Raw genomic sequence first — 27,530 nt, forward strand, 5'->3', positions numbered from 1 at the left:
TGAAGTGCAAGAGTAATAAATGTGTGTATTTATTAAAAGTTACAATATACTACAATTTCTTTGTCTTTCATTCGAACAGATTCTATATTACAACCAATATTTTAAGGTCCTTTTCCTACATCATATATATGTATAAGTATTTGTCTCTATGTCGTATATATATGGTATTCCCCCCCATTAGGGGCATGCATGCAGCAGCGTTTGCAGAAATTCGTTTTTCTCGAGGCTGGCAACGCCCCAGAGGTGTAACAGCTGATTGGGGCACGACGTCAGCGCGCGAGGGAGCAATGCAATTTGGTAGATTTGAACTAAACTCTAAGACTAATCTTAGTTCGGTGTTTCAGTCGGTGCCCCTAGGTCGGAGAGCTCTTCAATGAGAGCGCCCAATTGTTGAAAACGTTACGGCAGTGGATGACCACGCACTCGTTGCTGCAGTACTCATCCTCCCAGTCCGGATTGATGATCGCCGGCTTGTTGCACTGCTCCCGCGTGCACTTTGGCGCCTGGGCCGCCTCGGTGAGCAACTGAATTTGATCGGGAGGTTCTACGGTGGCTGTGGCCAACGGTGTCGTTTGTTCGTCGTTCATCGTTTGAATCGCCGGCACAGAAGCGACAGCATCTGGGATGCTGCTGCCAACCTCCGGAGTGATTTCAGTTTCCGACAACTGCTGGCGATAGTCGCGCATGTTGCGCAAAAAGTCGCGCTTCTCCTGCTCGTGCCGCTGGTTATACACGTTCTTCTGCGTCTCGTCCAGAGATTCCCACATGGTGTGGACGATGACGGATATTTGTTCGAGGGAGCATGCCGGATTCTGCTGTTTGATGGCCGTCACAGTGTCGCGGAAAAACAGTGCAAACGGTGCCAGAGGCTTTGACGGAGCTTGTGCCAGCACTTGCTGCTGCTGTGGCTGCTGCGGCTGCTGCTGCGACTGTTGTGGAACTGGCGACAGCTGTGGCAGCATCTGGTGTTGATTCTCGTGCTCGTGCTGCGTCATCATACTGTGCCCGCCACCGCCGCCATACGTGTCGCCATCCTCCTCGTCGTCGTCATTGAACGTGGAATGATCCAGGCTGAGCAGTCTCTGCGACTGCAACGAAAACAAAAGCATTGGCGTTGGGTTAATCATTTTATTAATGCTCAACCCCCAAGACGGCTCTCTCACTAGGAACTTCTTCATCTGAGGAGCAGAGAGACCCAATTTATAATCCAATCACAGACTGAACAACTAAACTAATGTACGATTCGCTCGCCCGCCGCCGCCGCCAAGCCCAGCTACATGTGCTTGTGCACCCACAGCGGGGAGAAGCGGAGGAGTATGTGGTAACGACGTTGCGTCGACCTGCCCTGCTTCTGCTGATTATGTGGTGTGTGTGCGTGCTGTTTGTTGATAAGAAGCTGACGCGTCGCGTCGCGTCGTTGCTGCTGCTGCTACGGCTGCTTTGTATCGATAACATAGCCTATGTTAGCTTTAGCGATTCCGTCCGTTCGGGTGGAGGGGCTCTGTGCATTGGTGTGTTCTGTGGGTTTGCTTGTGTGAGTGCTGGAGGAGTCGTCCAGCTGGTACCCAGCGAACGGCTAGACGTGCGGGTGCGATTGGGAGGTACGACTACAGTGGCAGCGCGACCCCAATGTGTGCGATTCCGATCTCTGCGCTTCGTTCATTATAAAACCATTAATGACATCGATGCTCATCAATTAGTGGAAGTACTCAGCTGTAAAAACTCTGTCTGTAAAGCCTGTGTGCAGCTATTAGTTCGTTCTGGGACCTGGGCGCTCGCTGTCTACTATTCTCTATTCTCTATTCCCGTGTTGCCTGTTCCAGCACCACTTACAGCATGGTTGGGGGGCTCCGTTGGCATGTCGAACATATCATCTCCGAACGAGGGCGCGTGGAATTGGTTCAATTGATTCATTGCAGCAGTTCCCAATCTTTTTATTTACAAATAATTTACAATAATTTTTGATTTTCTTCTAGAGCGAGGCTTTTTCAGTGTGACCGCGGATTTAACGATAAAATATACGGCCCGACCCTCAGAAATATACCGAAAGTACGTCACAGTTTAAAATATACCGTAAATATACTAACGGAGTATTAGTATTCATCTTCCCTCGTCTTCTTCGATTTTGATTTTCGCTCCAATATTACTAGCTAGCTAGGACCCTCAGCTCCAAACTCATAAGTTTATCCGATTGCTGAATCCATTTCGTACAAGACATGCTAATTTAAAGACTCACCTTTATTGAATTGTTTATAAAACCAGGTTTAAAAACAATATCCACTAAATTAAAATTCTTTTACATGGTAACTACACATTAACTGCATATTAACTAAATTTGTATGTAATTATCAAAGGCGACACCTGTTTGTTGACAAGTTTGTCCGTTTTCTTTTGTTTTTTTATGTAAGCCCAACTTGAGCGCCAGTGTGAAAAATCTCCGCTACATGCCTTTTTCCGACCTTTTAAAACCTTTAAACACCTTTAAAAAAGATTTTGATGGAAAGCGATCTGGATGTGGCTTGGTAATTGGCATTTTTAACACGATTTCTACATTGGTGCATCGGACAAGACAAGAGTCAAAGTATACAAGTTTGCAAGGTGTGGGAGCTAGACATGGGATATAAGCTGGCATTATAATATACGGTCTGACCCTCAGAAATATACCAGAACGTACCATCTCATTTTAAAAATATACCGTTAATATACCATAGAAAAAAGGGAACTTAGCTCCTTCCGTGGAGAATACTGCTGTATCCTTCCTCTTTTTTTAAAAACAAAATTTCCACGAGATCTTTTACCTGAACTGCTAAAAAATTCTTCTATTACTTCAACTTCGTGTTACATCCTTATGAAGTATGGCATACTTTATACCCTATACCCTATTTCCTTTAATTACTGTAAAATTTCCATAGCTCAAAGGTCTGTAGCTGGAATTTTCTATAATATATATTTCTCACCACTGCCCCGACCGCACGGAGAAGTCTCCTCGTCAGCGACGGGCGTCCTTGCTCTCGCGTAGCGACGAGGAGGATTGGTGCGATGGCTCCCAATTCGTCCAGCCCGCTGGCCTCGCCGTTGGTGTCACCGGCACCATCGGGACACGACTCGGTGTCGCTGACGGTGTCATCGGAGGAGAGCGCCGAGGATAGCGACGACGAGGTTCAATGTACGGACGGCCCGCGCGCACCAACCGCTGAAGAAATGGCCTGGTGGAGGCGGCAGCAAAGGGCGGAGCCGGGAACAAGGAATAAAAAGCCGCTGACCGTGCATGACAGAGTCGAGGCGGTGAAGCGGAAGTTCCAAGAGGCGACGCCGGATGAAAAGCGCCGGATCTACCGGGTGCTGAGGGCGGCGCAGGCGATCAGGCGTCGGAGGGATGAGCGGTTGGAGGCGCGGCGGCGACAGGCGGAAAGAGCCGCCAGTACGAAGGAGCCTGGCGAAGGGAGCGACGAAGCGCCGCCACCCCCACCATTCCGGGTGGTGCTGCCGCCGATGCAGCGCCGGACCGACGAGGCGGAGACCGAGGGGGCGCGGTCCCAGGAGGGACCTGCAGGAGTCACAGGCCGAAGAAGAAGTGCACCGGAGCAGCAGCAGCAGCACCAGCAGCAGCATCATCAGCAGCAGGGGCAGTGGCAACAGCATCAGCAGCAGGGGCAGTGGCAGCAGCAACAACAGTGGAGGGGACCCGAGGCGGCAGTGATGGGCCCTTATGTGTCGCAGGAGGTGCGGACCGCCGTGCGCCAGGGGATGGTGTGGCACCACCAGACCCTGCACATCACGTGGGCCTCGGGACCCGCCCCGTGCGAAGCCCAGCCAGAGGCAGGCGCCCGGGTGTGGGAGGAGACTCCACGCGGCAGCAACAGCAGGGACCCGCGGAGGAAGACCCCGGAATAAATCGAAATTAGATTAAAGAAGAGCAAGGTTTTATTCGTATTTATACTAGTACTTAGGGCTAGATATGACAATTTTACTTATCTACGGATCTCCACCACGCGCGGGCTCTCGTCGGGTGTGGCAGCGTTGAAGCTAATGATCGGGGCAATTTGGCCTCAGCTATTGCTTTGGCCCGCCACTCAAATCCGCGCTCCACGTCTTGCACTCCCCTCTTAGCTTCCGCCGGTATATGTGGATCACCTCTTAAGTTAGACTCACTCTGGGGGCAGGCGGGGCCTGTCTTCCTGTTGCTGTATTCACTTCACTGCACTTCTTCGAACCGTACCGGGTATCACTCTTACGTTTCGGCGGGGTTTAAATGTGCGCGCGCGATCACTCATCCACGAAAGATCCCGCTTCGTCGCCGCAGCCTCTTTTTATAACCCCGCCTTAACGGGACCCCGGTTCGGCGTCGGTAACTTTCCATCGCCGTCTCCTGGCTTCCACGACCTTCGTAACGGGACCTGGCCGGTGGCGTGATCCCATGCCCTTATTTGGTCATGCGTCGGACCACTGCCGGCCCGATCCCGCCGTCTCCTCTGCCTCTCGCGTGTCTTTCTCTCCGAGAGCGGGACACTTCTCCTCTCGGGGTCCTTGGCCTCTTCGCCGCATCCGGATATCCGCGGGTATCCGGACTGACCTTCGCCTTATCCGGCCAGCCATCAGCCTTTATCCGGCCGTTCCACAGCCTTATCCGGCTGTGCTTCGGTCTAATTCGGCCTGTGGGCCGAATATATATATAAATGGTTTTGACCTATAATTCATTCCTGTATATACACTCAGTCCGTGACATATTCCCGGTTTCTGTAAGAATAGCATACACTGAAACCTAGATTCATCCTGCTCCATTTAAGTGGAGGAGCGCCTTCAAAAGTGACTGCAGCCACCGTTGGTAGTTTCATAGCATTCAGCTTTAACAGTTTCATAGCAGCCGTGCTTACAGCTGGTGAACTGTTGTTGTAATTTTTAACAGGCCTCATAGAAGAACATGTGACGAACGAAAAGTACTGGTGATCCCGATTACAGAGCCATGCTAATTTAACAGCGAGCTAACAGCGAAAGCTAATGAGAGTGTGCTAGCAGCGAAAGAACAAATTCTGTAGTGTCGTTACAGAGTCATTTTCACTTAGCAGCGAGCGTAAGGTAACAGAGAAATAGCAAAGTGTCGTTACAGAGCCATGTAAATTTAGCAGAGAGCGTGAGCTAGCAGAGCTAACCAAATTCTTTGAGCGCTAACGCTGTTGCACTCTTACATACGCATACACTACCACCAACTTTTGGTCTCTTTCTGCAAGCTGAGCTTTGATTCGCCCACGCTGCTCTTCTCTCACCACCTTTCGTGACGTGACCTACACATACATACATACATAAGTATACGCTCTTGTTCGGCCAGCAACTTTGGCTCGTTCTTTGCTGGGAGAGGAAGAAGCTTTGAGCCGCCTACGCTGCTGCATTCTTATCACAGCTTTCTCAGTGCCCTCCGGCAGTCCCTCATTCAAGCGGTCATTAAAGTCGTGTTTGTAGTGGTGTGCCGCCGGCCTAATGCAACTCAAGTGAAAATACGCATAATAATTTTGTTCTTGTCGTTAGGCCACGAGGTCTTGAGATGTGTGTGCGTGTGTGATAAATAATTTGTTGAATATGTGGTTTTTTTTGTGTGTTTGTGTGTGGAAAACAACATTAAAACTTTACAACAAAAATAATATCAATGAAGCAAAAGCAACAACAACAACGTTCCAAAAGGAAACAGCAAATAATATTCCACGCTACAGCATTATAAAAACAGGTGAGTCTTTACTGTTTTTTTCGTATTTCATTTATATATTTTCTATAATTATAATAGATACAATTTTCTATAATAAATAATTAATTACCTATATACATATGTATGTATTAATATTTAACATTTTACATTTTCCTCATATGTATGTATGTATATGTTTTTGCTTTTGATCGGTCAGTTTTCACTGGTGTGATAGCTAGTTGTTTTCCAGGTAATAGCCAAAAAATTCATCTCATGCAATTCTTAAGAGTGAGAACATAACCTAGGTTTTATTCGCTATGCGTAGGCGGATGTACATACACACATACTTACATATATGTACATATACATATGTTGATCACATCGGCTTGGCTGTATCCTTATGCTGATGAGGTCGTTGTCCTATCCTTTCCTTGTTGGCCTCGGCCAGAAACAGAAACATTTGTCTGTGGGCAGCTTTGCTGATAATTTTACAATAATAATTGCCCTTTTTTGTATCAAAGAATGAACAGGGGGATGTAGAGGGCAAGGAAAAGTTTGCTCGTGTGTTTGGATTTCCTCGGAGTTGATAATTTTGGTTGAAGACGGATTGTCGATCGTTGATCTGGCGTTCCCGGAGGGTACTTTCAGCGGTTGAATTTGTGGTGGTAGATGCATGTGTAGTATTTTACAGATGCCCGACTATTCCCATCGATGGGAAAGCCTACGAACCTGAGCTACAGGAAGAAAGGCGGATTCCAGTCGTTTGCCAAATCTTTCTATACTGCTGAAAAGGTAAACTACAATTTTAATAATATTTCTATCAAAGAACTCGAAGTAAAAACCAAAGAATATCATTTCCGATGATGGCTTTATCCAAGGAAATCATTAGTTCCGTTTGGTCAGCACTACATAAAGTCAAATATTTCTATTCACTGATTTTATAATCAATCTAAATTCTTCTTTAGGTCTTGTATATCGAAATTTACAGTTTGATTTGAAATTTAAAAATGGCGCTCAGCGGCTTTCGGTTCTTGGCCAACTTCCAAAGATTTCAGCGGTTCAGCACGAAGGGTGGCAGCGGGCGGAGAGGCGACGAGGATGGTACATCGAAGGCCGGCCAAAGAGATGCAAGTGTGACGGCTGATATCGGTGCCACCAATGCCAAATACGTGGAGCATTTGTTCTCAAAATGGCTGGAGGACGAATCCTCCATTCATGTGGTAAGTGTTGCCGACAAGATACAAACCTCTCTCTCACCTAACCCTTGGTATCCCCCCCATCAGTCGTGGCAGAAATACTTTCGTGAAATGGTCAAGGGCAACTCTGAGGACCAGGTCCAGGGCAACACTGAAGACCCGGCCCAGGTGAACTCTGAGGACCCGGTCCCACTGGAACCTGACACTACTCCAAGCCCGGGGGCAATCAAGGATCTGGAAAAGGAAAAAACTGGTCGAGAAAGTGCGTATCATCCTTATTCTTATAAAACACTTGGCATCCCCTATTCCCATTGCACAATATCCTTCATCAACTGAGCCAATTGGTTCTAATTCAGACAATCCTGTAGGCTCACTCATGACTGAAAAGGATTCAGTCGGCTCATCTATACCCATGGACTATGTAGATCTTTTCCTTAAGCTGGAAAAGACCAAGGCCCCGCTCTCCATTGAAGTGCCAAGGCCTCAGGCGAAGTTGGATGGCGATGGGCCCACGACCACGGCCACGCCCACGTCATTGATTGATACAATTGACCCTCAGGGTGATATTTTAATAGGCACAACTGTTCTGAGTCCTTTCTTGGAGTCCAGCTCCAATAAGGACAATGATTGCACAACACCAAAGTCCCCAACGCGAGAACTTCTGGGCAAAATATCGAAAAATGTCAAGGCAAAGGCCGACAGGGCCAAGAAAATAATGCAAAGGTCGCAGAGGCTGCCCAAGACGCTGCCCAATAAGAATCCGAAAATGTTAAAGACACAGAAACTGGAAGATGCACCGAAAAACACGAAGAGAAGGCTCAACATATTTAAGATGCAAGTTTCCGACGACAAAAAGGAGGCCGGAACGGAGAAGACTCTCTCAAAGTCTTCCGAAAATAAACCGATTTATCTGTACAAAGTGGGCTCCAGTGGCTCAGTGGACTATTTCAGGCCCATAACAGACCGCAGGTCATTGCAACAAACAACCCAAGACTGTGCCAAGGAGAAAAGTCCCCTGCCGGGCGGAAAACAAAAGGCAAAAAAATACGGCACTCGATTGAACAGAAAGGCTCCCCCCAATCCCACGAACTTAGGGGCTTCAATGAGAATACAGAAAATCGTGTATAATGCGGCAGATAAGCCGGGATCGAAATCCTCGGAGAAGAAGTCACGTGGCCAGAAACGCGCAGACAAGCCTGGCCCCGGCGTTAAGTACCGACAATTGGCAAAAAGATCAAACTTTGGCCACAAAAATAGGTCCGAAAAGAGACGAGACCCTGAAGACAAGTCGCCGGAGGACAGTCCGAGGCGAGAAAAGACCAATGAACCGATCCTGCGTCCTTTGTCGACCAGGCCGAGCCCTGACCGTAGTACTTTTAATCCGAATAAGTTCTGAGAAAGCGAGGGAGGCAGCTGTCAATGACCGATGCCGGTGCCGATGCTAGAACCAATCCAGAGGAGTAGCCTGCGAGCCGAGGAAATTCGAACTCAGGAACCTCAGTCCTAGCTCTTGTCATCAAATATGAACAGTTAGTTTAGAACTCCAGCAAATAAACAAGATTGTGTTTCAAAATTCAAAAATTCTTTCAAAATTTCGGAGCTCGGATAATTTTCGCCCAAGACCATGAATCACTGGAGGCTCAGGAATACGATGCTGTTGAGATTTCCATTCAGGGTGCATGTTCCTCTGGACCGGAAATGGCTGAGACCTAGCTGCCCCGTCAGTCAGCTGAAGCTGAGCCATCGACAGCTGAAGACCGACAGCAGTTGCAATGCCCCGAAGGCCCCCGCCAAGAGCAAGGATTCGGACAGCTTGCTCAACGGAACTAATGCCATCTACATTGAGGAGCTGTACAGCAAATGGAAGGCCAATCCCAAGTCCGTTGACCCGGTAAGTGGGCTCTGAACAGACGGATGGGCGATGGTCCCACTGAATGGACTGTTCCTTTTCAGTCGTGGGATGCCTTCTTCAGCGGCAAGCCGCGCCTCGTGTCAACGAAACCCTCCGAAACGAGCAAGCGGAAGCATAGGCGTCCTCCGATGGAGTCGTCGTCGGCGAGAGTCAAATCTCGATCGGCGCTCTCGACCCGGGATATATCCACAACGAATCCGACCACGTCTGCCGCGGCGGCTGCCCCAGCCATGGACTGGAAGAACATCGATGACCATATGACGGTGCAGGCCATCATACGGGCCTATCAGACGCGCGGTCACTTGGCCGCCGATCTCGATCCGCTGGGCATTGTCCAGCCCCTCGGCACCACCTCTGTCGACGGCACCAAGCGGAATGCCACAGAAGCCGTGCTCCGCCAGCACTATTCATATGTGTTCAGTAAGTGAGGCGACGCAGATCCCCTTGCAGCCCCTAACCTCGAAGCCGTCCTTCTTTGCAGACGATCTCAACGCCGCTTTCAAGCTGCCATCGTCCACGCTGATTGGCGGCAACGAGCAGTTCCTGCCACTCAAGTAGGCTTCCCCTTCAGCAGCTCCAGCCACTCCACTCTCATTTCAATTGGCCTCCTTCCCCTCCCCCATAGAGAGATTCTGGACCGCTTGGAGCGCATTTACTGCGGCCACATTGGCGTGGAGTACATGCAGATCACGTCGCTGAACAAGACCAACTGGATACGAGAGCGCTTCGAGAAGCCTGGCGCCATCGAGTTCAGGCCCGACGAGAAGCGACTCATACTGGAGCGCCTGACGCGGTCTACCGGCTTTGAGAACTTTCTGGCCAAGAAGTTCACTTCAGAGAAGCGTTTCGGTCTCGAGGGGTGCGACATCATGATACCCATCCTCAAGGAGATAATCGATCGCTCCACCACTCTCGGCGTCGAGTCAGTAATGATAGGTTAGTCTTTCACTCGACTCTGTTCCCCTGAACTCTGCTCCTGACGCGTCCTGGTGGCGCTCTTTCACAGGAATGGCGCATCGGGGGCGACTGAATGTGCTGGCCAACATTTGCCGCAAGCCCATATCCGATATCCTGGGACAGTTCCATGGCCTGAAGGCAACCGACTCGGGCTCGGGCGACGTCAAGTACCATCTGGGCCTGTACATGGAGCGCTTGAACCGTGTGACCAACAAGAACGTGCGCATCACGGTGGTGGCTAATCCCTCGCACTTGGAGTACGTGAATCCGGTGGTGCTTGGCAAGGCCCGGGCCGAGATGTACCAGCGCGGGGATACCACGGGCTGCAAGGTGCTGCCCATAATCATTCACGGCGACGCCTCCTTTTGCGGGCAGGGCGTTGTCTACGAGTCCTTGCACTTGTCGGACCTGCCCAACTACACCACCCACGGCACCATACACGTCGTGAGCAACAACCAGGTGGGCTTCACCACGGATCCGCGCTTCTCGCGCTCCTCCCGCTACTGCACGGACGTGGCCCGTGTGGTGAACGCCCCCATCTTCCACGTCAACTCCGATGATCCCGAGGCGTGCATCCATTGTGCCCGCGTCAGCACCGACTATCGGGCCAAATTCCACAAGGACGTGGTCATTGATATTGTCGGCTACCGTCGCAACGGCCATAATGAGGCCGACGAGCCCATGTTCACCCAGCCGCTGATGTACCAGCGCATCAGGAAGCTCAAGACCTGCATGACCCTGTATTCGGAGAAGCTGATCAAGGAGGGTGTGGTAACTGCGGCCGACTACAAGGCCATGATAGAGAAGTACGACAAGATCTGCGAGGATGCGTGGCAGGAGTCCACGAAGCTGTCGACCATGAAGGTTTGATTGGCCTCCTCCTCCTGCGGTCGGAATATTCCGCCTAACAGCTCTTTGCCATTGCAGTACTCCTCCTGGATCGACTCTCCCTGGACGGCCTTCTTCCAGGGCCGCGACAGACTGAAAATGTGCCCCACGGGCGTCAGCCTGGACACCCTCAAGAACATTGGCGAGGTCTACTCGAGTCCGCCACCCAAGGAGCACAAGTTCGAGGTCCACAAGTAAGTCACCCTGCCAGTCCTGCCCTGCCCAAAGTCCATCCTTCTAGAGCCACTCATCGCGATCTCTTCCAGGGGTATCCTGCGTATTCTGGCGCTGAGGAGAAAGCTGGTCGAGTCCAAGCTGGCCGACTGGTCGCTGGGGGAGGCGTTTGCCTTTGGCACGCTGGTAAAGGACGGTATACACGTGCGTCTCTCTGGGCAAGATGTGGAGCGAGGCACGTTCTCGCATCGACACCATGTGTTGCACCACCAGACCCGCGACAAGGTGCGCTACAACTCCATAGAGCACCTGTACCCCGACCAGGCGGACTACTCGGTGTCCAACAGCTCCCTATCGGAGTGCGCGGTCCTGGGCTTCGAGCATGGCTACTCCATGGCCAACCCCAACTCGGTGGTGATCTGGGAGGGGCAGTTCGGGGACTTCTGCAACACCGCCCAGTGCATCATTGACACGTTCATCGCCAGCGGGGAGACCAAGTGGGTGCGGCAGTCCGGACTGGTGATGCTGCTGCCGCACAGCCTGGAGGGCATGGGCCCAGAGCACTCCTCTGGCCGCATCGAGCGCTTCCTGCAGATGAGCGACGACGATCCCGACGTCTTTCCGGACACCTGCGACTGTGACTTTGTGGCCCGCCAGCTGATGGATATCAACTGGATAGTGACCAATATCTCCACGCCGGCCAACATCTTCCACGCCCTGCGCCGCCAGGTGGCCATGGGCTTCCGGAAGCCCCTCATCAACTTCTCGCCGAAGTCCTTGCTCCGCCATCCGCTCGCCCGCAGTCCGTTCCGCGACTTCAACGAGTGCAGCGAGTTCAAGCGCGTCATCCCCGACAGCAAGACGGCCGAGAAGGCCGACTGCGTCACCAAGCTGGTCTTCTGCACTGGCAAGGTCTACTACGACCTTTTCAAGGAGCGCGAGGACCACGAGCAAGACGAAACGGTGGCTCTCGTTCGAATCGAACAGGTACCCTTGATCTAAATCATCTCTAGTGCATTTCCTCGGATACAGTGGTGTCTCCGTCTCCCCTTTACTTAGATCTGCCCCTTCCCGTACGATCTGATCATGAAGGAAATCGAACTGTACAAGTCAGCGGAGCTGATTTGGGTTCAGGAGGAGCACAAGAACCAGGGGTGCTGGTCCTACATACAGCCACGTTTCGACACGGCCCTGATCAAAAAGGAAAATGAAACGTGAGTCTGGAGATGATCTCATTGAAAGCACAGCATAGAACACAGACCCTGCGACACATAGAAATATCTCTCTCGCTCTCTCTCTCTCGAAATGGCAAGGTGCAATGTCAGGCCTTGGGCTACTGCTGCCCCACCGACTGGTGATTTAAATTCAGGTGCGATTATCGTTGACGCGCCTTCAAAGTGTCAATCGATTTCCCTCTCGCACGCCAGAGAGGGACGCCAACCAGAGATCCACAGATCCACAGATCGGATCCGATCCGATCCGATCGGTTCGGTTCAGTTGACACTTTCAAGATGGCGACGCACCGTCGCAGTGTGACGCCATCTGTGCCGCTTTCGAACCCTTGGTAGCACTGCTCTAACGCTAGCGCTGGCGCTGGCACTGGCGCATGCCAACACCAACACCAACAATTTGATGGTTTTCAGTCAATTGTTTCTCTGCTTCTGTTTGGGTAAATATCCTATAGGGGGCACACCGAATACACGTACCATTTATGTGTATTTATATACTTATATTCTACATAGATCAGCCATGTCCTTCCGTCTCTATCGGTCTATAAGGCATACTATTAAATTTAATTACAACATTAACATCGGAGAAATATCTGCCTTGGTAAGAACCGTATCTATACCCCGTAAAAGTCTTCTTAGTTTCGCCTGCAGAGGGTACCTTTATCGTCGACACTTGAAAGCAGATTTTCTCTTTTGTTTTTTTGTTTTCTTTGAACAAATCGTGTGCCAAGCAGATTCTTGAAGGTTGTTTGTTCTGCCCTAAAGATTTATAGGTGTGCGACCTGATCTTGTAAACTTGGGAGAATATATTGAGGTTCGCCAGAAAGATAGAGAGTGAATGAGGGGTTGACCTCGCTAGAGTTCACAGATCGCCCCCACAACAGGGTCGGGGCTGGGGCACGGGATGGGGCTGGGGGCTGTCTCTCTGATACAATTAATTGTGCAGCACGCCCGCCATGCGAAGGCTCCAATAATATGTTTCAATTTGCTTTTTGCGTTGTTAGTAATTGGCCCGGTCGATCCGTCCGTCCGTCCGTACGTCCGTACGTCCGTCCGGCCTTGCTGCCAGATTTGCACTTTGAACAAATCGCGGACAGCCGATGTCGATGTTGGATTTCGCATTGTATAAAACTAGCGCAAGGAACTTGGCACAGTTTTTGTCGACGGCGGCGTTTGATACTAAAGCACGTCCACTGCCCCTGGCCAGAGATAGATAGATACATACCGTGGTGTAGTGGCTGCTGGCGTTGTCTGTTGAATTAACGATTGGCATTTCTTATGCGAGATCTCCGAGATCTCCCAGTGAGGTGCTCTGCTCGCACAATCCACATAAAACTTAATGTGCCGACATATACATAAGTAGTAAAATTCTAGACGGATTTCGATTCCCATTCCGATTCCGATTCCGACACTGGTCCTGGTCCTGGTCTCCTAATAGCGCAAATGGCTCGCTAGATTTCTGCTCTGATTTATGGAAAAAAATACTGCCTCCCCGAATAAAATAAACATGTGGATATATGTACTACGTATATCCATATGATTTTATGTTTAAATATGTATCTTTCCGAGCAAAAGTACTTTTCTCTGCACTTGAAATCTTTGATGTCTCGGATGTTTTTGAGGCTTTCATGAGAATGTTTTCCTCCCAACCCAACCCATCCCATCCCAGCTATCTATCGCTCAAAATACGAGTCCGAGTAGTATGTTTGTATCGTATATGTACGTACATAAGTACTACTCGTACTTGGGTTGCCAGCCCGAATCGAAAAATTGAATGAAAAATCGTGCTGGGGCGCACACTGCGAAAGGCCTCAGGAATGTAGCATATTTGCAGGTCTATATCTATTATATACTACTCGTATGAGGCATACCCTCACCCTCCTCCCTACACTTACATATCTATGTATGTACATATATGAATGTACATATATGTACTATTTATGTGTGTTTATGGCTGGCTGGCATTTGCATGTTTTGTGAATTTCTTTGTTGTTTTTGTCAACGTAAATTAAAATCTCTTGTACAAAAGCCAGGCAATAATTATGAGAGATTTCTCTGTCGCAAATCGAAAAGCGAGAAATTCCGAAAGCGCCAAACGCCTTGACAATCAATTATGAGAAATGTCCGAGATCTTGAGGCAGAATGCTTAGCGCTTTCCCATCTGATTTCCCTTTTTGGGGATGCGAATGGGGCTGCGAATGGGGATGCAGGCCAATGCACAGTAAAATCCCGCCAAAGTTTTATTAATGGCACGCATCTTTGAGATCTTTCCGAGGGATATTCGGGGGATACATTCGAAGTGGACGCCCAAAGAGTGGGTGGGCAAGGCCCCTAGTATGTGTCAGTGTTTATTTCTTTTGCGAACTGAGATACATACATATGTTTATGGAATTTATTGCCCCCCCCCCTGGTGGACCGGGGGAACGAACAAATATTTGGTAGCGCCTTCGGGGTTCTGTTTTCTTTTTTCATTCATCGCGATATTTCCTCCAATCGAGATCTATAAATAGTCGGAAAAACAGCAACAGTGGGGGATGGATATTTGCGAGGGCCAGGGGAAGCATCAATCGCCAAAATGGAAACCATTTCAAATAAACAGATTCATAAAATTTTTATGAGTAATTGGATTTGGAAATAGTTGTGTTGTTGTTGTTTTTGTATTATTATGGATGATGATGATGATGATGATGATGGAGATAGCCAGGGGATGATGTAAATAGTTTGCTTTGCAACGCGCATTTCTGAAATATTTTTCGGCTTTATTTAACATTAAATTGGTTTGTTTGTTTATAATTACACATAAGTACTTAAAATGTAGACTCTCCAAAGCGTTAAACGAAAGGAAACATCGAAATCGACTAGAACTCCAGTTGGTGGCTCCATCAACTGATCCTGGAATAATTTACACTCAAATTTTGGCCTTCTACTACTCGTGGCTGCGACTATCTTTAGGTTAACTAACGCTAATCTATTTACAGGAAGATTACACATACGACTAGCTAGAGACGAAAGACTATAACATAATTGAATGTCGAGTTGAGATCCTTAAAAAATCCTTCCTTGAATGAAAACAATTTTTTAATTCTACTCAAAGGCAAGACGAGACGATGGGGGGCGGACACTGGGTCACTGGGACACAGGGACACTGGGAAACAGGGACACAGGGACACTCACAGTGGGACACTCACTCTACACCATATTCCATATGCTGTAGCTGGCCGCCCGTCGCTCCTCCTCGGCCACCTGCTCGTAGTCAATCTCCAGGTACTCCTTGTTGCCGAACCGCACCTTGCGGCCCGTGTACTTCTTGATGTAGCTGACGTGGGCGGCCACCTCCTTGCCCTCGATCTCCAGCTTGTACGAGATGCCCGTAATCCTGTCGAGGACTCGTCCGCGCTTCCAGCGCACTTGCGTCTTGCGAAAGCGCTCCGCGTAGAGCACCAGATCCCCGATCTTGTATTCGCGCACGTGCAGGCAGGACTTTAGCGGCTTGACCGGCACTGGCTCCTGCTCTTGCTCCGGCTGCTGCTTGTCGTCCTCGTCGTCGGTCACATAGGCAATGGCCTTCTCGATGGTCTCGATCTCGGGCTCTTTCGGCTCCTCCGGCTCCGGCTGGATGAAGAATGTGTCGCTGATGGAGAGGCGTCGCTTCTGCCGCTTGATGATCACTTTCTTTTTGATCTTGCGCGGCTTCTTTGGCGGGGGAGTGGGCGGCTCTGCCTCAAGCTCTGGCTCCGGCTCCGGCTCTGGCTCGGGCTCGATTTGGTTGATCTCCCCGCTTGGAGCTTCTCCTTCGGCCTTCACATTTTCCTGTTCCGGCAGGGCGACAGGCGCCGGCTCGAGTTGGCCCTGCTTGACCTGCTTCTTGGGCGGCGTTAGCTTGTTGATTCTCGAGGAGAGCTCGCTGATCTTGTTCTTGTCCCGGAGTATGTTGCTCAGCTTTCTGGTGTCCTGGGGCTCCTCTTTGTCCTTCTCCCGCGCTTTGTCTATGGAATTCTTGCGCACCAGCTTCTTGAGGTGCGGCGCAGACTTCTTCTTGATGACGGACAGGTGATCCGACTTGTCCTTATCCCCATCGTGCGGCTGCTCGACGGTCTCGATCTTCACGGGCTGCACCGGGCCCGCAAGTACTTTCAGCTCCGGCATGGTGGCAAGACTGTTGCCAGTATGCGCCTGTGCGTTGTCTTTTGTAGCTTCCCCGGATTGGCTCTGCTGTGGCTGCAGCTGCGGCTCTGGTTGTTGCTGTAACGATGACTCTTCGTGCGGCACTTCGCTCAATGTCGCTGCTATTTGTGGCGCTGACTGGTCGACGACGGAGGCGGCACTGGCGGCACTGGCGGCGCCTTCAATGTCAGCAGCGATGGCCACCTGTTGGGGCGTTGCTTCCACCTGCGTCTCGAAAGGAATGGCAATCTCCGGTACAACTGCCGACTGATTAATGGGTTCTTTGGACTCGCTTAATGAGCTGATAATTGCAGGCACTGTCGCTGCTGGGTCTGGGCTGGTCGTGGGTGGGGATGTGGCTGCGGATGCACTTGATGCCGGCACCACCAGCACCGTCTCGCCTACCAACTCCGCTAGTTTCAGGCTTGCGCGTCTGCCTCGTCCGCTGGCTGGCGCTTGATTGGCAATCGCAGGGGCAGCAGCCTCATCGATCTGCAATCGTTTTGGCTGGGCCTTTGCAGCTTCTGCTTCTGTTGCAGTGGCACTTGTCGCTGGTCTCGTCGCCGCTTCATCTCCTTGGCGGCTTTTGGCAGCCGACTTCGTTTCGCTTTTAGCTGCCACCGCATTGACCTCTGCCGTCGCCAATTGTTCACTTTTTGCTATAGCCAGGGGCTCTGGCTTGACCGCTGTCTCCTCGGCTATAGAGTCGGCCGTGCCCGTTGCCGTTGCCGTTGCCGTAGCCGTCTCCGCCTCCTTCTGATTGCCGGAAGTTAATGGCGCTGCTGCTGCTGCTGCAATGCTGCTCATTAATTTCTGCTTCTTCTTGCGCTTGACAATCGCCTCCGAGTCGGAGGGTCGCCTTTGTGCGATGAGTGCATCGATCTGCTCGACTGCCGGCTCGATCTTGATCTTGGATGGCTCCACCGCTGCAATTGAGGCGCGTCGGGGATTCACCTTTGCCTTTACCACGACTTTCTTTTTGACGGTCTTGACGGTCTTGACGCTCGCTGGCGCATCCAACTTGGCCGCTGGCTGCGTGGCTGACTCATTTGGCAGTGCGATTGCGGTTGGCGTTGGCTCTTCTGTTGGTTTGTGTGCGGGTTCCGCTGGTGTCAGAGTCTCCTCTGGGGTGGCGGACGCTCTGGGAGATTGCTTAGGTTCTTTCACGGACTTTGCCCTCAGTTCACTTTGCACTTTGGCCAGGAAGTCCATTTTGGCCTGGGCTTTGCTCTTCTCGGGCACTTTCGCCTTGGATGGCTCTCCATTGACAGGCGGTGGCTCCGAAGAGGCAGCTGAAGCTTTCAGGCCTTCATCTTGGGATTTGGTTGCGGGTTCCTCAGTTTTTGTTGGCTTGATCTCCGTTGAATTTTCTTGCCTTTCGGCGGTTTTTGGCTCATCCTTTTGCTCCTTGAGATCTGTGGCAGGTTTCGGTACATGATTCTCCCTGACGTCTTCTTTAGTGGCTTCCTTTTCCTGCTCCTGCTCCTCCTTCTCCTCCTCTGCCTCGTCAAAGTAGCTGCGACGTCGCACCTTGCTCACAAAACGGAATGTCACCGGAGGAGTACCTGCTGCTGTTCCTGCTGCTCCACTTTCGCTCTCAGCTGCTGGTTTGGGTGACGGTGACGCTGGTGGCCCCAGCCACTTCTCGCCGGCGGCCTCCGCCTCGCTCTCGGTGCTGTACTGCTTGAGAACGCCCTTGACCTCACTGAGCGCTCCCGATATGCGGGCCTTGAGCTTGTTCAGCCGCTCGATGACATCCTCGGGCTTCTCCTCCACCGAGTCCTGCGAGCGCATGCGCCGCTGTCGACGCAGACGCGTCCGCTCTGGCAGCACTGAGTCGGGGTCTATGGAGATGTCGTCGCGGCTGGCGGAGCTGCGCTTCAGCTGTTCACCCAGCAGGAGGGGTGTGATGGGGGCAGGCACTGCATCCACATTGCGTATACGACTGGTCGGCTGGTGGAAGCGACTTGTGGGCGGGGCTGCCAGTGTCGGGACTCCTGGTATTGGAGTGCTGCTCAGGGGGGTGCTGCTCAGGACGGTGGTGGGGAGACGTCTGCTTGGCAGTGTTGCAGTGGATGCAGTCTTCAGTTCGTACTTCATCTCGCTGCTGGCATTGACAGGGCTACCGCTGCTGTTGTTGCTGCTGCTGTTGCTGCTGTTGTTGTTGTTGTCATCCACCTCAGTGGGCTGATCGACTTGGTCGAGATAAACGTCGGCAACGACGATTGTTTCACTGTCCCGATCCTCGCTCACTTTGCTCACAGTCATGTCCGCACTCTGCTCCACTCCCACTCCCGCTTCTGGCTCTGCCTCTGTCTCTATCTCTGCCTCTGCCTCTGCCTGTGGCTCAGCTGCGCTCCAAAGGTTGCCCGTTGTGGTGGGTTCGCACAGGAACTCGATTGCGTCGGTCAGCAGATCAATCAGCTCAAAGTCGAGCTGCGGTGGCGCTGCGGTGCGGCTGGCGACGGCACCCTCTGCGAGGAAAGCGCGAACGGAACGCTTCAGTAGTTCTATATTTGGACGCGTTACTGTCTCTGGCCCGGCACTGGGACTGCGACTGCGACTGCCCAATGATCCGTGCTCCGATTGAACGTGACTGCTGGCGCCGTCGATTAGACGAATATGAGTCGGAATTCGGATCTGATTCGGATCGTCCACTTGCTTTGGCGACGTTTCGCGCGCGTCTGAGAGATCGACGGGCAGCTGCCGCCGCAGCCGCTGCTGCTGCTGCTGCCGCTGGTGGTTGCTGTGGCTGCTGGCGCTGGTGGAGGCAGCCGTCGCCTCATGCCCATTCGCATCTATTGTTTGCTCCCCGGCTAAACATATTGACTGCTGCTGCTGCCTCTGCCTCTGCCTCTGCTGTGGTGGCTGCTGCTCTTCATGTGCTAAATTGTTGCTCCCCTCTTTAGTCATATTTAGCTCATTATGATCTTCGGCCCGCCCATGCTCCATCTCCGCCTCCGCCTCCCCAAAGACCTTCTCTAATTTGCTTTGCTCGCATATTTCGTGTTTATTTTTGGGCACATCCACATCCATGGCGTAGTCGCCGTCGCCGTCGCCGTCGTTCTCGCTGTCGTTGTGGTCGTGGTCGTGTCGCTGGCCGAAGGCGTCATTAAAATTTTCCGCCTGTTGATGCTCGATTTCCTTCTGCTCGCCAACACCTTCGGCATCGGCATCGGCATCGGGCACGTTCAAGTTTAATGCTGCTGCTGCTGCTGCTGTCTCCCCCGGCCGACGCCCATGAGGTTCGAGTTCATTATCAAACACCTTATGTACATCATCATCATCATTTGTGGCGGTGGCAGCACCTTCTCCGCCTGTCCATTGCGGATCCGTGTCTATTTTGGGGATTGTGTCGCGGCTCATCTGCGTCATTGTTGTTGTTGGTGGTGGTGTGGGCACCACATCCGTTGGCCACGACAGCATCTTTATCCCACCGCTTGGATCTCCATGCCCCCCGCCGTTGCCGTTGCCGTCGCCCTGGCCATTGACCATCGTTCGATGATGATTGGGAAAGCTAACAAATCGTTTTTTAATTATGGGAAATTCTTGGGGCGCCTTCGCCGCGGGTGGCACCCGCACCTGCCCCCGTCGAGTCATCGCTGTGGTTGTGGTCATGGCTGCTTGCCGAATTGCAGAACTGGCATTCCTCTTCGGTATTTGGCCCAGTTCGGGAAAGGTGAGAGTGATCGAGGCGTCAGGCACCTGAGATCCGATGGGAAATCTCTTGAATTCCTCCGAAACGGGAAGGCTGGGAGGAGCCGTTCCCCGAGAGAGACGCAAGGGAAAGCGCCGCCGTTTCACCTGGTAAACATTTCTTTGCATGGGAAACTTTTGAGCGTCTGCTGGGTGCACATATTGTTTGTATATTCCTCTTGGTGGCGTGTTCTTTTTTGCATTTTGGTGGCACTGACACTGACGGCGCTGCTCTGACTGATTCGGTGGGAATCGCGAACGCGTGACCCATCGGCACAGCGGAAACTGCAGGCCAGCGCTTGGCACTTCCGGCGGCGGCCCCATTGGCGGCATGGATGACTCAGTCTTTTGATTTATGATGCCATCAACGAGCCTCGGAGAATTATTAGTAGCAGCTGCCACTGCCATGGCGGATGGCGGTTTCTCGGCCCCAAGGCTGCTGATCGATGACATTGCTGGCTGGGATGCGATGCCCTGTCCTGTTGACCTATTTTCCACGTGGCGCGGTCTCGTGCAACGCGGTCAACTCAAATCGATGCACGGCACTGCACTCAACACGTTGCAAGCGAAACTGTCGCAATGCAATCTTTCAACAGCACATAGAGCAGCCGAATCCGAATCCGATTCAGATTCCTATTTGGCAATCGCCAAATCAATGATCAGATCAGACAACAAACTGCGCGTATTCAATGCAGGCAAATTATGTGGCATATGCCTCTTAATCGAAGCATAGATGCTGTACAATATACATCCAAAAGATTTTGTATTGAGAAGGGAATTCCTGCCGGAAGGCAGGAAACACAGAATTCCAATTCTCGATGCTGATCATAATTCAAAATATCCCCCCCACGGTACACTGCAGGGTATGGGACAATGTTTATAAATCGTGTAAGAACAACATAACAATGGTCAAGAGAGGTGGCGCGCGTGTCTCTTCATTATATACTTGCCCACGGTATTCGGCTATATACATACATATATATGTATGTACCATATGCCAGGCGATTATATAGACTAAATAAATGTGTCGGCTTGCCAAATGGCTTGCTTTTTTGCAGGCCACAAAAAAGACCAGCACGAACCGAACGGGCTAGACGCTGAAGAGGACGAATAAAAATCAGCTCGCGTCGCCCAGCGCCAATGCTATTGTTTAAATAGACCTACCTCCCTATAGACTACATAGCAGGCACGCTGGGTAGGAGGAATATTCGGGTGTCGCGTCCGCTCTGCGACATTATCTTGCCAAATTGTGTGCCGGTTGCTGTGGGGCGAGCGAAACACAGCTTAGAGGGAGACGGCAGAGGCCGAGCGAAGCATAAATTAGAAAGAGAGAGTAGAGATCGAGAGAGACAGTAGAGAGCACACAACTTGAGACATAATGGGCGCCATGTAATGAACTCTTTAAACGCCCATCCACAGCCGCTGCATATCCTATATTGGACGCAAGCCCAACTCCGCTCCGGCCACGGGCAACAAAGTGCAGTTCAAAACAGAGTACAAGGCATTCATGACCGCCGTCTTTGGCGAGATGACCGAAGCGAACAAGCAGCGCATCGAGCGCATGGTCAAGGATCAGCAGGCGAAGGCTAAGGCTGCCACCAAAGCGGGAAAAGCCGAGTTGGATGCTGCCACAAAGAGATCGGAGCACTCCTTAAAACACGGAAAAGTGCCGAAACCGGGTAAGGGTGCACCATCGAAGGATGCTCCGCCGAAGGGTGCAGCCGGCAAGCCAGACGGAAAGCCCAAGGACCCAAAGAAGAAGTGAATCTCTGCTGTTGGGGCTTGCACAAACTTTTTGGTATAATACAAATTTAAAACCATTTTTTTTTTTCTAAGTATTATCAAAATACTGAAAGAATATATATACAAATTTATTTGCAATTTCTATAAAATAAGAGGGTGGAGGGCACTTAGCGGTACTTGGGTGTGCTGTTATTATTTCAAGAAGTTGGGGTTCTGATCCATTCGACGTTGAAAGTTTGCGTACCAGTTTTTCACCACGTAGAAAGGCACAAAGGACTCGGTCACGGCAGGCGGGATGTCTTGTGGGGAGACACAATAGCTGGAGACGTAATTGAAGAAGTTCTCCAGCATGCGCTGGCCGAATTGCTTATTATCGTTGGCGTTGGACTGCAACGGTAGATCCGTAGGTTAGTTATGGAGCTTACATTCACAATTCAATCAGTGGTGCTTACCACTGCAGGAGTTTGCTGCGCCACCGCCAGCTCCGGCTCTATGCTGATGCCGATCTGCGCTATGTGTGAGATCTCCTGGGTGCCAAAGACCATGCCGTTCGCCTGCGTCCCCAGCTCGTGGCCCTTCTTCAGCTGGGCTATCTTGAATATCGCCGAGGGTTTGTTGTTGCCTATGTGGCCCAAGTACTGCCAGGTTGGAGCCGCACACGCGTCTGGCCAACTGAAATATATGGCCGCCGAGGTGCCTATAGGTAGCGGAGTGGTGCCCGTCAAGAAGACGACTATGTAATTAACAGACTCGATGTCCGGCACATTTATGAGCAACTTGTTCTCAGCCACGGGCACAAAATCTGTCTGTGGCAGGCGTCCTGTGATTATCAAAGCAAACATTTTCCTTCAACCGGGAGGAATTTTCGAGAATGCACCACAAGCCGCTTGTGTCCAGCGCTTGAAATGAGCTGGTTCCAGATGAAAATTATGTTGAGTCGCGGAATGTCAGGTGCCTTTTTAGCGGTGAGTAAAATGAGTAGCCTGGAAGAAAGCGTCGTTATTGTGGCAGGGACCCGAAGTTTTAGTTAAACAAAAACTATATATATTTTTATTTGCAACCACGATAGAAAGAGGGAACAGCCGGAACAAAACTGCCTATCGGACCTATCGGACGCCCAGCTGACACTGCAGCGTTAGCCAACACTACTCCCACATCGTCACATAAACATAGGGTCGGCGCTCGGAAGATTGTATATTTTTGGTTGTCAATAAAGTAATGGCTGGACTTCTGCACCTGACGAAACTGTGCAGCAAAAACCTCCCCTCCCCCAGTTGCCGCGCGACATGCTACGGACTTGTTAAAGGAGCCCGCCACGTGCCAGCGAGAGTGGTAAGTGTTCCGGGGCTCATCTGCGCCCGTGGCCGTGTCTCAAGGCCACTCGGCTAGATAAAGTCTCCCGACTAGATTACGATTTCGTAATTATGCGTGAATCGCAGTACTATTGTAGCGGAATATTCCATCAATTAGAATAGCAACAGGCAAAATGAAAGCAAAGAAAGAGGTCAGGCAACAGTATGCGTGTGTGTTGTTTTGGCCCTTTTAGAGATCGAGAGTGTAATTTCAATGAATTAATGTACTACGCACTTGCTTCTTTCGTTGCAGTAAGCACATACGCATAGAATACACACATAGTAGCACGGCCAAAACAGCACACACGCAGCCACAGACTGAAAGGAATAGCCATGGGTCGCACACAACGCCTTCGTCGACGCCAGGCCAGCGAATCGCCAACTGTTGACGCGCACAAACAGAACAGCCTGCAGGCTCTCTACGTCCAGCTGCATGCCCAGGGCTGGCAGAACTCTACGCAGCTATCAGCGCACTCCTATGTACAGACTGGGCGCGGACTGTGCTCAAAGCGTCGGTCGTTCGTGGCTGGGGATGAGCTGATCCGCCTGCCCGTTGAGTGTCTCATAAGCATAGCTACCCTGGAGGCAGACCAGGCGTTCAAAGGCCTCTTCAATAAGGATCTATTCGACAAGGACGCACGCATTTCGTTTCAGGCCCTGATCGCCTGCTACTTGATGCACCAGAAGCACTTGCACGATTGTTCACAAAGCTCTCATATTGGTGTTTACCTGGATACTCTGCCTAGAAGCTACACCACGCCTTATTTCTGCACCATACCCGAGCTGCAGTGTCTACCGGAGTCAGTGCTCGAGCGCACCGTGGCCCAGAACCGACAGATACGCGACTACTACGAAATTCTCAAGACCCTGGTGGGATCGCAGTATTGTGAGGGCTGCGGCCAGAGGTACTGCCAAGAAATATGGACTCTGTCGGAGTATCGAGTGGCCTACTTCGCCGTAAACACTCGTAGCGTCTACCTCAATGCCCGTCTGCTGAAACTGCAGTCAAGCAAGAGCCACTTCCAGCCTCTCCTGAGCGGGAATACAAAACTAGCACTGGCTCCGTTCCTGGACCTGTTCAACCATTCGGACGCTGTTCAAACAACTGCCGAGATCCAGGGACAGGACTATGTTGTGACACTGAATGGCCTGCCCATACCTGAGGTCAAGCCTTACGACCAGTTGTACATCAGCTATGGAGCGCTTACCAATTTCAAGCTGCTGACAGAGTACGGCTTTTGGCTGAAGGGGAATGCCCATGACTACTTTGAAGTGTCATTGCTGGACATTGAGCACATGATCAAGCTCAATAAAACGCTGGCCACGCAGACCTACCATCGCAACATCTTTAAGTTTATCAGGGAGCACAATTTGTGCGATCAGATGTTTGTTCACCTCGACGACGGATGCTCGCACAACCTCCGAGTGGTCCTTCATCTGATCTTCAAGCAGCAGGCCTACTTTCCCAATTTGCTCAATCAGATCGCTTTTGGCGATGTCGATCAGTTTGACAATGTGCAGCCAGAGCTGGCATATTTGGTGGTCCACAAGATCAGAGAGTATCAGATATTTGCGGGGGAGTTGGACAAGCTTCCGCAGCTAACAGAGAGCGGTGCAGTAGCCCGGTCCTATCTGATGGAGTGCGTCCGATATCTGAACGACTTTGAGGCGGCGCATTGCGCATCTGTATCTGATTTCCACAACGAAGAGTAGCCTATCTTAAGAATCGAATAAAGTACAAAGCTGTTTAATTGTAATTTTCTAACCGACTGTGTCTAATATTGCGTCCTTTTTCAGCTGTACTCGTCGCTGGCCAGTGCTGACGATAATGCCAAGCGGAAAAAGATCACACCCTTTACCCCCACGCCCGGTAGCAAGCTCCTGGGGGGCGTGTTTGGCAAGAAGGCCAAAGGTAGGTTCAACCGCGGATCTTCACCCACGTCTTTGCAGTAGATAACACTTGTAATACTGATAGTTGTGTATTATTTCGTTAGCTTTTTATCCTCTTCCTTTGACTAACCAAATTCCGTCTTGTTTTGTGAGTTCCTTTGTAACCAAGAGTCGGCCCAATGCTCGTTTCGTTTGTTTGTTCGCTTGTTGTGTTGAGCACCTGTTTGGATTTTGCTGCATTCAAGTAAATTCAACGCAGGTGCAGCCCAAGAAGGAGCTCCGACAACGCTGCAACGGCAACGGCAACGACAACGACAACGACAACGGCAACCGCAACCAGTTCAACTACAACAATCTCGACAATGTCACGTTCATATAGGGGGCAGCAGCGATGGCGGCTCTGGCCTGGGCAAGCTGGACGCACCGGAGGTTACCTCCAAGGATATGATGCGAGCGATGATGGCCTACATTTGGCCCAAGGAAGATCCCCTGGTGCGCAAACGGTGAGCTGTAAGGGAACTTGTATCGAGAATATAAATATTTATGTGTCTTCTATAAATACAGCGTGGGCATATCCCTGGGCCTGCTGGCTGGATCCAAGCTGCTGACTGTGTGCGTACCTTTTATGTTTAAAGGCGCTGTGGACACCATGACCACTTTAAACATGGACACTGCGCCAGATGCGGTGCTATCCACAGCCACTGCCTTGCTCTTGGGATGTAAGAAATCGAATCACTTAATTCCTTAAGATTGGTATTACTAATGGTGTATTTTGTAGATGGCATTGCCAGAGCCAGTGCCGCCGGCTTTAATGAGCTTCGCAATGCAGTGTTCGCGAAGGTGGCCCACCATTCCATTCGGAAGATAGCCAGCAACGTGTTCCTTCACCTGCACAACCTGGATCTGGCCTTCCATCTGAACAAGCAGACGGGTGCCCTGTCAAAGACCATCGATCGGGGCTCGCGCGGCATCAACTTTGTGCTCTCCGCCATGGTCTTCAACATTGTGCCGACGATCTTCGAGCTGGCTCTGGTGTCTAGCATTTTGGGGATCAAGTGCGGCCTGGCCTTTGCCGGAGTGAGCATGGGCTGTGTGGGCATCTATGCCCTCTACACACTGAGCGTGACCCAGTGGCGAACACGCTTCCGTGTCTACATGAATCAGGCGGAGAACGAGGCTGGCAACAAGGCGGTGGACTCGCTGATCAACTACGAAACGGTCAAGTACTTCAACAACGAAAAGTACGAGGCTGGCTGCTACAACGAGGTGCTGAAGAAGTACGAAGCGGCCAGCTTAAAGACGAGCTCCAGTCTGGCGCTCCTCAACTTTGGCCAGAACGCGATCTTCAGCAGCGCCCTCAGTTTGATCATGGTGCTGGCCGCCAAGGAGATCGTCCAGGGCAACATGACCGTGGGAGATCTGGTGATGGTCAATGCCCTGCTGTTTCAGCTGTCGATTCCTCTTGGCTTCCTGGGCAGTGTTTACCGGGAGGTGCGGCAGGCGCTACTCGACATGCAGTCCATGTTCACGCTGATGAACGTGGACAGTCGCATCCAGACGGCGCCCAATGCCCAGCCTTTGTTCATCGACAACAGCAACTCCTCGATTGAGTTCCGCAACGTGAACTTCGAGTACGAGCCCGGCAAGCCGATCTTTAGAGATCTCTCCTTCACCATACCCGCCGGCAAGAATGTGGCTTTTGTGGGTGGCTCTGGTTCCGGCAAGTCGTCGATGGTGCGCCTGCTGTTCCGTTTCTTTGAGCCCAATTCCGGCAAGGTTCTGATTGGCGGCCAGGACATTAGCTCTGTTGATTTGGAGAGCCTGCGAAAGACGATTGCCGTCGTTCCCCAGGACTCAGTGCTGTTCCACAACACCATCGAGCACAACATCCACTACGGCAACCTGACCAAGTCGCACGAGGAGGTGCAGAATGCGGCTCGCATGGCCGATCTCCACGACTCCATCATGAGCTGGCCGGCCAAGTACAACACCCAGGTGGGGGAGCGGGGACTGAAGTTGTCCGGCGGCGAGAAGCAGCGCGTGGCCATTGCTCGCGCCATCCTCAAAAACACGCCCATTCTGATCTTCGATGAGGCCACCAGCAGTCTGGACTCCATTACGGAGCATGTGAGTACATTGACTCTGGTCGATTCCTGCTTGCACCAGCTAATCTTTGCCATCCGCTTGCCCCGCAGAATATCCTTCAGGCCTTGAGCCGCGCTACCTCCGGTCGCACCAGCATTTGCATTGCCCACCGCCTGTCGACAGTGAAAGATGCCGATGAGATCCTAGTCCTCGAGAACGGCGGCGTGGGCGAGCGTGGCACCCACTCCCAGTTGCTGAAGCAGAACGGTCTCTATGCCCGCCTGTGGGAGACGCAGACGCAGCAGTTCGACCCCAGTCGGGACACCGAAGACGAGTCCGTGCCCAAGAAGGCACGGGGCGTGGCGTAGTGCAGATAAAGCCACAACGATGCTTGGACAATATGTGTGTGCGTGTGTTTGTGCGTCTCAACTCCTTGATTCGGCCCTTCCTAACCCTCTAAATTCATCGTTTATTCTGCATCTCTGGCTGAGATGGTTCGTTATTGTTAGGCTGAAAGTAATATTGTGACATTTGTAAATACAGTTGTAGTTAAGAGAAGGCAGGCGT

The 27,530-nt window shown here is 51.4% G+C and overlaps 8 protein-coding genes across 10 annotated transcripts; 5 read left to right on the forward strand and 3 right to left on the reverse strand.

Moving 5' to 3' along the window:
- Nucleotides 1-5: 5 nt before the first annotated feature.
- Nucleotides 6-1,950, reverse strand: LOC6600627 (TOX high mobility group box family member 4). 2 transcript variants are annotated; one of them, XM_002025585.2, is made up of 2 exons: nt 1,834-1,950; nt 6-1,088 (listed from the first exon to the last, which is right to left on the reverse strand). In XM_002025585.2, the coding sequence occupies exons 1-2, from the start codon at nt 1,912-1,914 to the stop codon at nt 354-356; spliced, it is 816 nt and encodes a 271-aa protein (XP_002025621.1). In that variant the 5' UTR covers nt 1,915-1,950; the 3' UTR covers nt 6-353. The 2 variants fall into 2 exon arrangements, with proteins under 2 accessions (XP_002025621.1, XP_026847601.1); XM_026991800.1 differs by lacking the exon at nt 1,834-1,950 and adding an exon at nt 1,164-1,810.
- An 885-nt stretch (nt 1,951-2,835) lies between these two features.
- LOC6600628 (actin cytoskeleton-regulatory complex protein PAN1) lies at nt 2,836-3,894 on the forward strand. The gene is made up of 2 exons (XM_002025586.2): nt 2,836-2,853; nt 2,913-3,894. Exon 2 carries the CDS (start codon nt 3,040-3,042, stop codon nt 3,892-3,894), a length of 855 nt encoding a protein of 284 aa, XP_002025622.1. The 5' UTR covers nt 2,836-2,853; nt 2,913-3,039.
- A 2,790-nt stretch (nt 3,895-6,684) lies between these two features.
- On the forward strand, nt 6,685-8,281 carry LOC6600629. Its single transcript, XM_026991844.1, has 3 exons — nt 6,685-6,897; nt 6,961-7,135; nt 7,242-8,281. Exons 1-3 carry the CDS (start codon nt 6,685-6,687, stop codon nt 8,267-8,269), a joined length of 1,416 nt encoding a protein of 471 aa, XP_026847645.1. The 3' UTR covers nt 8,270-8,281.
- Nucleotides 8,282-8,298: 17 nt separating this feature from the next.
- Nucleotides 8,299-21,712, forward strand: LOC6600630 (2-oxoglutarate dehydrogenase, mitochondrial). The gene is made up of 9 exons (XM_026991735.1): nt 8,299-8,764; nt 8,827-9,205; nt 9,267-9,339; nt 9,411-9,721; nt 9,792-10,606; nt 10,670-10,824; nt 10,897-11,791; nt 11,864-12,018; nt 21,313-21,712. The coding sequence occupies exons 1-9, from the start codon at nt 8,498-8,500 to the stop codon at nt 21,656-21,658; spliced, it is 3,396 nt and encodes a 1,131-aa protein (XP_026847536.1). The 5' UTR covers nt 8,299-8,497; the 3' UTR covers nt 21,659-21,712.
- LOC6600632 (proteoglycan 4) lies at nt 14,772-20,424 on the reverse strand. Its single transcript, XM_002025590.2, has one exon. It carries the CDS (start codon nt 20,344-20,346, stop codon nt 15,223-15,225), a length of 5,124 nt encoding a protein of 1,707 aa, XP_002025626.2. The 5' UTR covers nt 20,347-20,424; the 3' UTR covers nt 14,772-15,222.
- A 28-nt stretch (nt 21,713-21,740) lies between the features above and the next one.
- LOC6600633 (protein OPI10 homolog) lies at nt 21,741-22,689 on the reverse strand. The gene is made up of 2 exons (XM_002025591.2): nt 22,089-22,689; nt 21,741-22,023 (listed from the first exon to the last, which is right to left on the reverse strand). The coding sequence occupies exons 1-2, from the start codon at nt 22,476-22,478 to the stop codon at nt 21,829-21,831; spliced, it is 585 nt and encodes a 194-aa protein (XP_002025627.1). The 5' UTR covers nt 22,479-22,689; the 3' UTR covers nt 21,741-21,828.
- A 105-nt stretch (nt 22,690-22,794) lies between these two features.
- On the forward strand, nt 22,795-27,521 carry LOC6600634 (ATP-binding cassette sub-family B member 7, mitochondrial). Of its 2 annotated transcripts, none has more exons than XM_026991736.1 (6): nt 22,795-22,968; nt 24,786-24,900; nt 25,138-25,381; nt 25,443-25,597; nt 25,657-27,005; nt 27,074-27,521. In XM_026991736.1, the coding sequence occupies exons 1-6, from the start codon at nt 22,855-22,857 to the stop codon at nt 27,329-27,331; spliced, it is 2,235 nt and encodes a 744-aa protein (XP_026847537.1). In that variant the 5' UTR covers nt 22,795-22,854; the 3' UTR covers nt 27,332-27,521. The 2 variants fall into 2 exon arrangements, with proteins under 2 accessions (XP_026847537.1, XP_002025628.1); XM_002025592.1 differs by having other exon boundaries at nt 22,855-22,968; nt 25,258-25,381; nt 27,074-27,331.
- On the forward strand, nt 22,903-24,853 carry LOC113566388 (SET domain-containing protein 4). Its single transcript, XM_026991737.1, has 3 exons — nt 22,903-22,968; nt 23,242-24,723; nt 24,786-24,853. The coding sequence occupies exon 2, from the start codon at nt 23,322-23,324 to the stop codon at nt 24,699-24,701; it is 1,380 nt and encodes a 459-aa protein (XP_026847538.1). The 5' UTR covers nt 22,903-22,968; nt 23,242-23,321; the 3' UTR covers nt 24,702-24,723; nt 24,786-24,853.
- Nucleotides 27,522-27,530: the final 9 nt, after the last annotated feature.

The sequence above is a fragment of the Drosophila persimilis genome, unplaced genomic scaffold (genome assembly GCF_003286085.1).
Source record: "Drosophila persimilis strain 14011-0111.01,24,50 unplaced genomic scaffold, DperRS2 tig00000686-arrow-arrow-pilon, whole genome shotgun sequence".
Classification (NCBI taxonomy): Eukaryota; Metazoa; Arthropoda; class Insecta; order Diptera; family Drosophilidae; genus Drosophila; species Drosophila persimilis.

Coding starts and splice junctions, on each gene's coding strand:
- LOC6600633 (XM_002025591.2), bottom strand. CDS start 22,478: ATGTTTGCTTTGATAATCACAGGACGCCTGCCACAGACAGATTTTGTG. Junction 22,024..22,088: donor CGCAGCAAACTCCTGCAGTG/GTAAGCACCACT, acceptor CTACCGTTGCAG/TCCAACGCCAACGATAATAA.
- LOC6600632 (XM_002025590.2), bottom strand. CDS start 20,346: ATGTCATCGATCAGCAGCCTTGGGGCCGAGAAACCGCCATCCGCCATG.
- LOC6600630 (XM_026991735.1), top strand. CDS start 8,498: ATGAATCACTGGAGGCTCAGGAATACGATGCTGTTGAGATTTCCATTC. Junction 9,340..9,410: donor GAGCAGTTCCTGCCACTCAA/GTAGGCTTCCCC, acceptor CCTCCCCCATAG/AGAGATTCTGGACCGCTTGG. Junction 12,019..21,312: donor ATCAAAAAGGAAAATGAAAC/GTGAGTCTGGAG, acceptor GCCCATCCACAG/CCGCTGCATATCCTATATTG.
- LOC6600634 (XM_026991736.1), top strand. CDS start 22,855: ATGGCTGGACTTCTGCACCTGACGAAACTGTGCAGCAAAAACCTCCCC. Junction 22,969..24,785: donor GCCACGTGCCAGCGAGAGTG/GTAAGTGTTCCG, acceptor GTCCTTTTTCAG/CTGTACTCGTCGCTGGCCAG. Junction 25,598..25,656: donor CACTGCCTTGCTCTTGGGAT/GTAAGAAATCGA, acceptor TGTATTTTGTAG/ATGGCATTGCCAGAGCCAGT.
- LOC6600628 (XM_002025586.2), top strand. CDS start 3,040: ATGGCTCCCAATTCGTCCAGCCCGCTGGCCTCGCCGTTGGTGTCACCG.
- LOC6600629 (XM_026991844.1), top strand. CDS start 6,685: ATGGCGCTCAGCGGCTTTCGGTTCTTGGCCAACTTCCAAAGATTTCAG. Junction 6,898..6,960: donor ACGAATCCTCCATTCATGTG/GTAAGTGTTGCC, acceptor CCCCCCCATCAG/TCGTGGCAGAAATACTTTCG. Junction 7,136..7,241: donor GGAAAAAACTGGTCGAGAAA/GTGCGTATCATC, acceptor ACAATCCTGTAG/GCTCACTCATGACTGAAAAG.
- LOC6600627 (XM_002025585.2), bottom strand. CDS start 1,914: ATGAATCAATTGAACCAATTCCACGCGCCCTCGTTCGGAGATGATATG. Junction 1,089..1,833: donor CGGAGCCCCCCAACCATGCT/GTAAGTGGTGCT, acceptor TTTTCGTTGCAG/TCGCAGAGACTGCTCAGCCT.
- LOC113566388 (XM_026991737.1), top strand. CDS start 23,322: ATGGGTCGCACACAACGCCTTCGTCGACGCCAGGCCAGCGAATCGCCA.